The 10521-nt window shown below is 40.1% G+C and overlaps 1 protein-coding gene across 4 annotated transcripts in view; it reads left to right on the forward strand.

The window, feature by feature from the left end:
* DOCK10 (dedicator of cytokinesis 10) overlaps nucleotides 1-2986 on the forward strand; it is a 280494-nt gene extending 277508 nt beyond the window's left edge. For all 4 annotated transcript variants that reach the window (XM_008061036.1, XM_021713939.1, XM_021713938.1 and 1 more), the window contains one exon: nucleotides 2236-2986. In XM_008061036.1, the coding sequence (XP_008059227.1) occupies nucleotides 2236-2352 (117 nt within the window). In that variant the 3' untranslated portion in view covers nucleotides 2353-2986. The remainder of the gene's footprint in view (nucleotides 1-2235) is intronic.
* Nucleotides 2987-10521: the final 7535 nt, after the last annotated feature.

A 10521-nucleotide genomic window follows, 5' to 3' on the forward strand; every position in this document is an offset into this window, starting at 1 on the left:
GAAGGAAGGAAGGAAGGAAGGAAGGAAGGAAGGAACGAACAGATCTGTTGGCATGAAAGATAAACTTTCTCCTGGTCCTGAGCTTGGGTGGGAATTTATCTCAAAGGTCTCCATATACAGGAATACCTTCAGGTACCTATCTATTCATGCACACATTCTGGAAACAGCTGCATATATAACTATAAATTCTATCATTGAATTCTAAAAATAGAAACAATTAGAATGAATAGATAGACATACTACTATGAAAACAGAAGTAGAAAAATAGAATTAATTATGCAATTCTCTCCAAAGGTGTCCAGAAAAGTATTAGCTAAAGCTCTGAAGGCTCTAGTTAATGAAAGAACCTTCGGTATAAGGAAAGTGATAGAACAAGTTAAAGTGGATGCTAATGTATAAAAAGGAGATAATGAGATAAAGCAGTTTGAGTTGTCAGTGACAGGCAGGTAATAATTATTTTTACATATAGTAAGAATGACAGTATAGTCAAATCAATTGTAGTAATGGATATCAAATATAAAATACAGAGAAGAAACAGACCCAATCTGTTATTGCGCCAAGTAGGTGAGATGCAAAGATGTGTTGCTCTTAGAGACTCAGATTCTCATGGAACACATTATCAGGTAAATTATTTATACCGAACATTGTGGCATTGTTCATAAGTGGAATTTATTGGTGGTAGGGAATACTTAGATGCTGAGCGTTCTGCAAGAGACAAAAGTAGCAATTCTATCCCCGAAGGGGAGTAGGTCTAAAGGTCATGGCACAATGTAGCAATGTGTGAAAATACCGGGGAAATATAACTAGAAATTTAGATAATTTCTCTTCTTGCAAAGATACATTTTAGAGGTGCCTGGGGTTTCTGACATTGTTATTATTGTGTTTGCATATCATTATTTGAATAGCTCTGATAAGAAAGTATTATTTAGGCATGTTACCTTTTCAAAAATAAAAGCAAGTCTCTCTCTCTCTCTCTCTCACACACACACACACCACACACAAACACACACACACACACACACACACACACACACACACACACACACACACACATTTTAAGAAAGGAAAAGGCTATGTTCAAATTGAATTACTCGCCAGGCTCGGTGGCTCAGCCTTTAATCCCAGCGCTTTAGGAGGCCAAGGTGAGTGAATTGCCTGAGCCCACGGGTTCCAGACCCACCCGGGCAACTTGGCGAGACCTCATCTCTACAATAAATCAAAAATTAGCCAAGCGTGGTAGCACGCGCCTGTAGTTCCAGCTACTTGGAAGGCTGAGGCAGAAAGATTGCCAGAGCCCAGCAGGTTGAGGCTGCGGTGGCCAGGAGCATACCACTGCACTCCAGTCTGGGCGACGGAGTGAGACTCCAACTCAAAAAAAAAAAAAAACCAAATTGTAGTACTCAATATATACCAATAACAAAAGATGAATACAAGTCACACAAGTCACGTTTGACTTCTACAATTACAAGAGGTACTCAAAGTGGTTACCATCAGCATCCAGACAATTCTGATTATGGCAAACTAAAAATAATACACAGACAACATCTCTTAAAATATGTATACATTTTTTGGCACTCCACTGTGTTGCCGTCTGAAGTGCAATGGAATGATCATGGCTCGCTGCAACCTTGACCTCCTGAATTCAGGCAGTCCTTCCACCTCAGCATCCCGAGTAACTGGGACTGCAGATGTGTGCCACCACACTCAGCTTATTTTTTTATTTTTTGTAGAAATGAAGACTCACTATGTTACCTAGGCTAGTCTCGAACTCGATCCTCTTGCCTTAGCCTCCCAAAATGCTGGGATTACTAGTGTGAACCACTATACCCGTTCAAGATATATTTTTTTCTTATATTTCCATTTAGGCAAACATTTAAATGAGATTTCCAATGTTTCTCTTTTTTGGTGGATTTTGACAATATAAATTAGAAACTTTTAGAATCGAATTAGATGCTGACATTTCTCAGGTACATTTGTAAGTTTCATGCAGGCATTTACAAATTTATATTGGGTAATTGGAGAAGATTGTAAAGCTCCTTTAAGTTTTGCCAACATAGCATTTGGGCTTGGGAAAAAATTATTTAGATCTACTTTGATGTGTCTTTCAAAATTTTCAGATATGCTGTGGGTAATAAAAGTCGCTATTCTGGGTTTGATTTTGTGTTTGGGGATATTAACATTAACCTCCTCACTATCATTTTTGTTTTGTTGTGTTGTGTTTTGTCCTGTCTTAAGATTACGGGCAGGGACGACCCATCAAAGCGCGGAGTGGAGCGAACCTTCACTCGAGTCATTAGCAAGACAACTCCTACCCTGCCCACCGTCTCTGTCTCATCCAGCGCTGAAGTTTGAGCGAAGGTCTATGATATCAGATACACCTCTAAAAGAACTTTCTGAATTTGCAGCTAATCTCGGGGAAGAAAAAAATAGATTAATTTATTTGATGTTTTTATGGTGTTAATATTTTTGTTTACCTCGCTAGCTTGAGAATTTTGCCGGCCTCTGAATTTGCACATTTTTTATAATTTTTTTTTGAGCAGTGTTGATCCAGCCAAGCTGAATATTTGCCATGAAATTTCAATGAATGTGTAGCTCAAAAGCAACCCCTAAGTTTGCTGTCAGTTATAATACATTCAATACCGCAGTCCTAGTTCAAATATTTTAAAGGTTAAAGTGAATGTTTTTGTAACATTTAAGCATATTTCAGATGTAAATAAAATATTGTAAAATATATGGTTTTTACAAAGTTTAAAAGATTCTTTTTAGTTAATACTTATAGCAGTACTAAAATTATATGAATAACATTTCAGATACCATTATATTAAAATATTTGTGTATGTGTACAAAAGTGTTGATAAATACTAATCTTTAAAATTTGTGGAGTTTCTTTATTTGTAATATATGTGCTCTTAAAAGCAAAAGGGGTGTGAAATTATGAAAGTATTTTGCTGTTGTTAATAGAAATAAAAGGTACAGTTACTTTGCATTTGGTTTCTTCTTGCAGAGTGGGTGAATTACTGCTAAAAGTAGTTCATTGTACATCTATTGAATGCAGTTCATCTAATACTTGTGATGCCTTACCAAGAAGTCAAGAAAGGATTCAAATCTCAGCTAGGAAATTCATCCTCCAAGGATGAACTAGACAGTCAGGGATTTCCACATGTAGGAGAGTATTAGAATGATTTGGGGAAAAAATAATGATCAGAATCTTAAGGACTGAGTACTTATCAGACTGTTCACAAATATTTCATTTCTCTGCTCTAAGCTTGTGGTAGAACTGCACCTTCCTATCTCTTTTGAAGTTAGGCATGACCACATGACTTGCTTTAGTTGTTGAAATGTAAGCAGACGTGACATGTGTTACTTTCGGGCAGAGATTTCAAAGCCAGTAAGTGGTTCTGCCCAATTCCTTCCCCCTGGTGACCCTAACTTCATAGAACACGGAGATGGAGCCTGTATCAGCCTGAGTTCCTGAGTAGGGACCAGGACCTGAGTTCCTGAGTGGTCCCTACCACAGTGAGCAAGACACACATACACCCCACTTCCCACTCACCTTATCAGTCATATAGTGAGAAATAGCATTTTGTTACACTAAGATTCAGGATTGTTTGTTATAGCCAGCTCACCCTGGTTGATCTGCATTTTTATCAAAGCAGTGACTGATGCTGAGCCATGTTTGAGAACCAGTGACACATTCCACCCTCCAGCCCATCTCCTCCCCCAGCCAACATCAGTAGTCATGGAAATGAGCTGAGCTGCCTCTAGAAGCAGAAGCTAGAGAATATCATTTTATGTTTATCAGCAGCAGCAATTCCAAAGTCCCAGACTCAAAGAAGGAGGCTTAGCTCAGTTGGTCCTTCTGCTGTGCAAGTCTATTGGCCGGTACCAGCACATGAGGGCGAGGAGGGCGGATGGGGGTTGGAATACACATTCAAATGTTGTGTTCATAGAAGTTATAAGATATTTTGGATGAGACCTCTGATTCCTCAAGACACATTGAACTATTCTTTTTTCAAACAGAGCCCACTACCTTATTTTTAATAGATTGTCTTGATATGAGCTCAACGCTAGCTCAAAGCGTCACTCCCAGCTTCATTCTGGCTTCAGGCTATCTGGTCCCTGACTGGGTCAGCTTCTTAACCCCTGTCTTCTAATTTCCCCATTTAGATTGTTATGCTCCCTTAGACATTATAACTGTTCCCAGAACCCAAGAAGACTCTGCCTCCGATATTTTCTCCTACCTCATTCTCACGTTTAGCTTCAAGTCCTTATATCCACCCCAACCCACACATTGCCCATGTCCCAAAAGGGTTGCCATTCAAATCTAAAAATAAGCTGTCCAAGGAAATCTCTAAGGAAGTTGTTGAAAATAATAGATCTTTTTACCCATGTTAAGTGCCAGATATTCTAATTTTTGCATTGCTAGATGGCTTCACTATATTTTGTCCCTGAAGCAGTTCATAGAACAAGCAGTTTAAACACGACTACTCCAGAGAGAATGACCTAAAACTACTCTGCCTTAACAGCATTGAAATCCACGCTGCACAATCGGCACTTTCTATTCCTTTTCTTCTTTAAGTCAAATGCATCAAACTAACTGCTGAGACACTGAATCCTACATACACATTTTTATCTGCCATACCCAATATCTTTAATTTTTTTCAGTTAGGTGTCAATACTTAAATACTGGGAAACTCTACAAAAAATTCTAGCTTCCTTGATATCTGTTGAAAAATCAGGCCATCTGGCAATGCTAAGCTCATGTTCCCACATGACAACAATGAGTTAAAACTGAGACATCACTGACTCCTTTACACGTGCTTTCAAGTTTGCCACAGTTCACACCAGGCCCTAATCAATGTACACCAAGGAGGCCTCTCTCGTTAATATTTCCTGCCTAGATCCTATTGGCATGTGTAGACCCCCATTCAGGCAAACATTTTATGTCTATCTAATTGTAGTGATTACTCGGTGTGAACAGTAGACTACCTGTTCAGAATCACACAGGGCACATGTTAAAGTGCATATTTCTGAGCTCCATCAGACCTTCTGAAATAGAAACCCGTAGGGACTGAGTCCAGTACCAGGCCAACATGATTCTTAGACATACTAGGGTATTAAAATTTTCACTAGGTCCATTGCTAATTAGCTACCCTGAAAAAAATTACTGTGCATAAGACAATGCCTTGTAAAACAGTGACCTGATTTTGAATTGCCAAGACACCAAAGTCTTATTTTATATTCTTTTTCACTTTTATATACATTTTATCTATATGAATACTTCTCGAAACAAGTAACAACAAAAAATGGTAGTAAATCTCTCAGTTCTACAGATGGTATTATTTCTCTATTATTTACTCTAGAAAGTATCAAACACAGAATAAGTGGATCTATGTTTGAGATTCAGACCTGGCTCTGTCCCCTCATCTATTCATTATCCCACTCAGTAGCTACCTCTCTTTTCATTCTCATTTCAAACAGCAAAATGACCAGACTGAAAAAAAAAAAGTAATACATCTCTTCATTTTGTTAACAATTACCTTAGAAATGAGAATCCATTATCTAAATTTCACATAGTACATCCATATTCCAACAGTGTTCTCACTCATTTAGAAACCAACAAAAATGGTCCAGTGTGTTTCCTTCCAAGTGACAGGCAGCTTTCTGTGGGACATAGTCACAAAGAGATGAAGAGCATGTCACTAGGAAGGTTTCGCTTTCAGAACCCTGAATATGTCGCTCTGCAGGAGCTCACCATATTTGCAGATGGATAATCATCTCATAATATTAGTCAAACTCTAGAAAGCATATAAATATATGTATTTGAATTTCAGTACTCCTGTGAGTAGTTAAGCAATAAAAAACAGGCTGGGTGCAGTGGCTCACACCCATAATCCCAGTACTTTGGAAGGAGGAGGCGAGAGGATTGCCTGAGCTCACAGGTTTGAGAACAGCCTGAGCAACTTGATGAGACCTCATCTGTACAGTAAATAAAAAAGTTAGCCAGGCATGGTGGTTCACGCCTGTATTTCTAGCTACTTGGAAGGCTGAGGCAGAAGGAGGATTGCCTGAGCCCAGTAGGTTGAGGCTGCAGTGGCCATGAGTGTGCCATTGCACTCCAGCCTGGGTAACAGAGTGAGACTCCAACTAAAAAAAAAAAAAAATTAAATTTGAGGGCAAATATGACAAAATGATCCTAAATCAAAATTAATATTTGCTCATATTACAAGTGACCCCTATATCCTCCAAATATGTAACATACATCAATATGTATGCTGGTAATTTAATAGTTTGTTCATAAAATGATGAAGTAAAGGCATGATTAGGATTGAAGATTCTCCACAGAAAACCCCTTCTCTTCCTCCTAATTTTATATCCTGTCTATTTTCCAACATATAGCTTTTGCATAGAGTCACAATGTTCTGTTCACAAAAAAAAAAAAAAAAAAAAAAAAAAAAAAAAAAAGACCACTGCCAACCCATCATCACCATTGCCTTCATAGACTCTGGTGTGGCCATGTGCTCTTTGAGCTATGGCTATCGCCATGCTTCCTAGATTTGGCCTTCTCCCCTAGCTCCAGGAGATGAATCTCCTCTTTCTTTCTAATTTACTTTTGAAATAAACTATATTTTCTAACCTAAAAAAAAAAAAACTAATTTGCTCCTCCTTCTGACTGAAACACCTCTTTCTCCCTCTCCAACCACATAAATCTAACCATATACGTCAGGATCAAGCTGTATTCATGTGTGTTGGATGCTGTGAGACCATAATTAACTCCACCTTTTAACACTGAAGCTCTAGTTTCTCCAGCTGCTGGGACTTCTAGCAGCTGATGACTGTCAGTGGCGTCCCTCTTTCCCAAGGTCACATCACTAGCCCAGAGGAAGCTTACTTCAATGATTGGTTAATGATGGAAAGTACAAACTTGTTCTCATTGCCCCAATTCAGGACAACTCTGAAATGTCATCGTGGTTCCCTAATTCCCACTATAAGACCTCTTGTAACTAGTCCACAGTTCAACTATCCCTTCTAAGAGGATTTCCAAGAAGTATTGATTCCCAGTATGTGTCTCGCATATAAAGTTCCACCTCAAATTATGTTTCTTGGGTAGTGGAATAAGTCAACAGTTTTTTCAGAAACTTTGCTTATGTTCCTAGCACATCTGGATTTCTCCTCCTCTGCCTATGATTGGTGTATATTTCCTGTATCACTCTTTTTCTTCAATTTTGTCATCAGTTATCATGTCATATGTCCATGTTTTCTTTCTAACCATGTAACAACCTCCTTGAAGGCAGATTTTCTTAATCTTTACAGTCTTTGCAGTTCAAACTATTGACCTGCACTACAAAGTCTTGGAGTCAAGTTCTCAGCGTTCTGTTGGATGGAGTGCTTCCAGGGAAAATGCTAGGGCAGGAAATAGAGAGTGGAAGAAGCAAGGATAAATTGTGGGACGATGAACTGAAGGACAGATGTTATTATAGGAAGCAGTGCCCTTGAATCTTTTTTTATGAGAGAATATTTTTGAAAGTGTCAGAACTGGTTTCTTTTCAGTTTCCAGCCTTAGCAGAGTTTGCCACTAAAGTATTTGGTACTGGATATATAGGATATATGTATCTGTAGCAGCAAACTTAGGCAAAAGTATTAACAATGGATCTTTTTATTTGGAAGGTTCCCAATTCCTTTTTGCTCCCAGCTTCTTTAGGTTCTTGCCCCTGCCAATCACCCCATTACCCACTGTTTCCTCACGGCAGTCCTTTCTCTAGCCCTCTACCCAGGCCTGTCTTCATTAAACAGAGTCCCCAAAGCATCTCCATCTGTGCTTTTCTTATTCCCAGATTGACTTCAGTTCAAATGCCAACTCCAAACAAAAAGAAGTTGTTGCCTGGGATACTGGATTGAGAAGGATTATGTGAGACCATCTCTGCTTCTGTAAGGTTTGAGCAACTTGTGATGTACTAAACATTGGAGTTAGAAATTCCAGCCCATTTCCTGGGTCTTTGCCAACCCTGTGTGAACCCTACTGAAAGGATAACATGAATTTATCTCAAAACAGAATACAAATGATTGACTACAGGAAAGAAAGCTATAGTTTTCTGAGAGAAATTAATATCTTCAGAGGACAACCTTTAACCCAAGAGGATAAATGTCTGATTTGTAGAATTTTATATTTTCAGATACTTTGCCACTGAAGTTCTTCCTCAGCACACACCCTTCCTCACTATCTCATTGAATGAGCAATCATCTCCTCTATATGGGCCTAAAGCTATCCCTGAAAACATTCAGTTAAATCTAGATTGAATAATCAATAAGTTACAAAGAACCATACCTGACAGTTGTCTGAAGGCTCAAATGTCCCTGGGCCAATCACTTAAACTTTTTAAGCATCATCTCTAAGAGGGGGGCATAGTAGCTACTGAACAAGCTATTAGAAAAAAAGTGGGGAGATATACGAGTATATTTTATATATATAGTTAGTTATGAATTGATAAATTCCAATCAGTAATTCTAGCTACTCACTCTCTTCTTACATCATTCCAAAGCAACCAGCCTCAATGAGACTTAATTTCAGACAATATTCAAGGTCTGAGAGCTTCATGTGAATACTAATCTAAAAGTTTTAAAATGTAAGAAGGTTTATGTGGTATCATGAATTTTTTTTTTTTTGAGTTAGAGTCTCTGTAGCACAAGCTGGAGTGCAGTGACACGCTCATAGCCACTCCAGCGTCAACCTGCTGGGCTCTGGTGATCCTTCCAACTCAGCCTTCCAAGTAGCCAGAACTACAGGTGTGCACTACTAAGTCTAGGTTATTTATTTATTTATTTATTTATTTATTTATTTATTTATTTATTTATTTATTTATTGTAGAGATGAGGTCTTGCCAAGTTGCCCAGGCTGGTCTCAAACCCACAGCCTCAGGCAATCCACTCACCTCGGTCTCCCAAAGTGCTGGGATTACAGGTTGAGCCACTGAGTCCAGCCAGGATCATGAACTTTTTAAGCAGGTAAAGGGAAGACTAAGGAATGACAAGAGCTGGTATCTAAGAGCTAGTCTTCTACACCTTCACCTTGGCTATGTCCTGAGTCTTCACTAAAACATTCATGGTCTATTTCAAGAAAACAGTCCCATCCAGGCCAGGAGTCCATTTGCCTGAGATGGATCATGATAAGAGTTGATTAGGGCTTAAAAGATAAATCTGGAAGGGGTTTCAATATGGCATACTCGAGGCATCTGGTATTCACCTCCTCTACAAAGAAGAACCAAAATAACAAGAAGGTAATCACACTTCAAATAGATCATCTAAGCGAAAACACTGGAATTCAATAAAGAAGTGACAGAAATACATAAGACAAAGAAGGAAAAGGAAAAGAAACAGCCTACTGGCCACATTGCCTGGGAGCTTAGAGAAACTCCCTGATGCAGGCAAAGAGTAAGTGAGAGATCTGTACTGGTCCAAATTTTCAACATAATTCTGCAATCCTAGCCATGAGAAAGTGCCTCAATGCTTATGGGCCCTCAGACTAACAGAGAGAGCTGCCTGAAGACCATGTGACAGCATCACTCCAAAAAACAAGCTCACACTGGGTCCCATACACACACCTTTGAGTCTTAAGTAGCTACAGGTTGGTGACATTTTGGAGCCCAATTCTCATAGCATGAGATCCTCTCCTGGAGCTGCACTAACATCCCCTAACTGTGACCACTCCCACAGATAGCTGCAAGCTAGCACAAGCAACTAGGAGCAACCCTACCCTGCTCCAGCAGCAGAGTCACTGCACATTTACAAGCACCTTGAGGACAGGCTACTACTTGGAGCCAAAGCATGTGCTCCCCAGTGCATGTCTAAGGCTGCTGCCACTGAAAGCAAACCCCATCTCCCCAGCAGCAGGGTTACTGCACAACTGCTGCTTGCCCCATTCAAGAATTCTTCTGGAGGTCTGGAGGTAGCTCTGCCCATTCCTACCACAGCCAGTGTCCACATGCAACATTGGAGGTCCTGAGGACAGGCCCACTATGCCTAATTCTGCCCCCAAGTGCCCAAGCACACAGTTCAGGGGAAAGAAAATTGCTCTACCCCAACCACCACCATTGGCACCTGAATGTTCCTTTCAGGGTCCTGAGGTTGAGCCTACCCAGTCTGCCACTACCACCACAGCTGGCATTTACCCAAATGTGCCACCTGACTGAGGCCTAGACCACACAGCATATTGAAGCCACCACCAACACCAATGTTAACCACTTGGGAGCCAGAAGGGTATCCAGCCACTGCTACTTCCATCACTTGTGCCACACTCATTGCCCAGAGGTCCAAGGACCCACTCACCACTGCCACTGATGATAGTTAAGCAAGATGTATAGAGACCCAAGAATCAGGCAACCTCAACTGCCAAAACTGGTGCCAGCATATGCCATCCTGGGGCCCAAGGACAGGTACATTTGGCCCACCACTCCCACCACTGGAGTGTGAGGATTGGCACACCTAGAAACCCCATCTCCAGTAAAGCCTCACCACAGCCTCCAT

The sequence above is a fragment of the Carlito syrichta genome, unplaced genomic scaffold, assembly GCF_000164805.1.
Source record: "Carlito syrichta isolate Samal-C Ts95f unplaced genomic scaffold, Tarsius_syrichta-2.0.1 Scaffold304926, whole genome shotgun sequence".
NCBI lineage: Eukaryota > Metazoa > Chordata > Mammalia > Primates > Tarsiidae > Carlito > Carlito syrichta.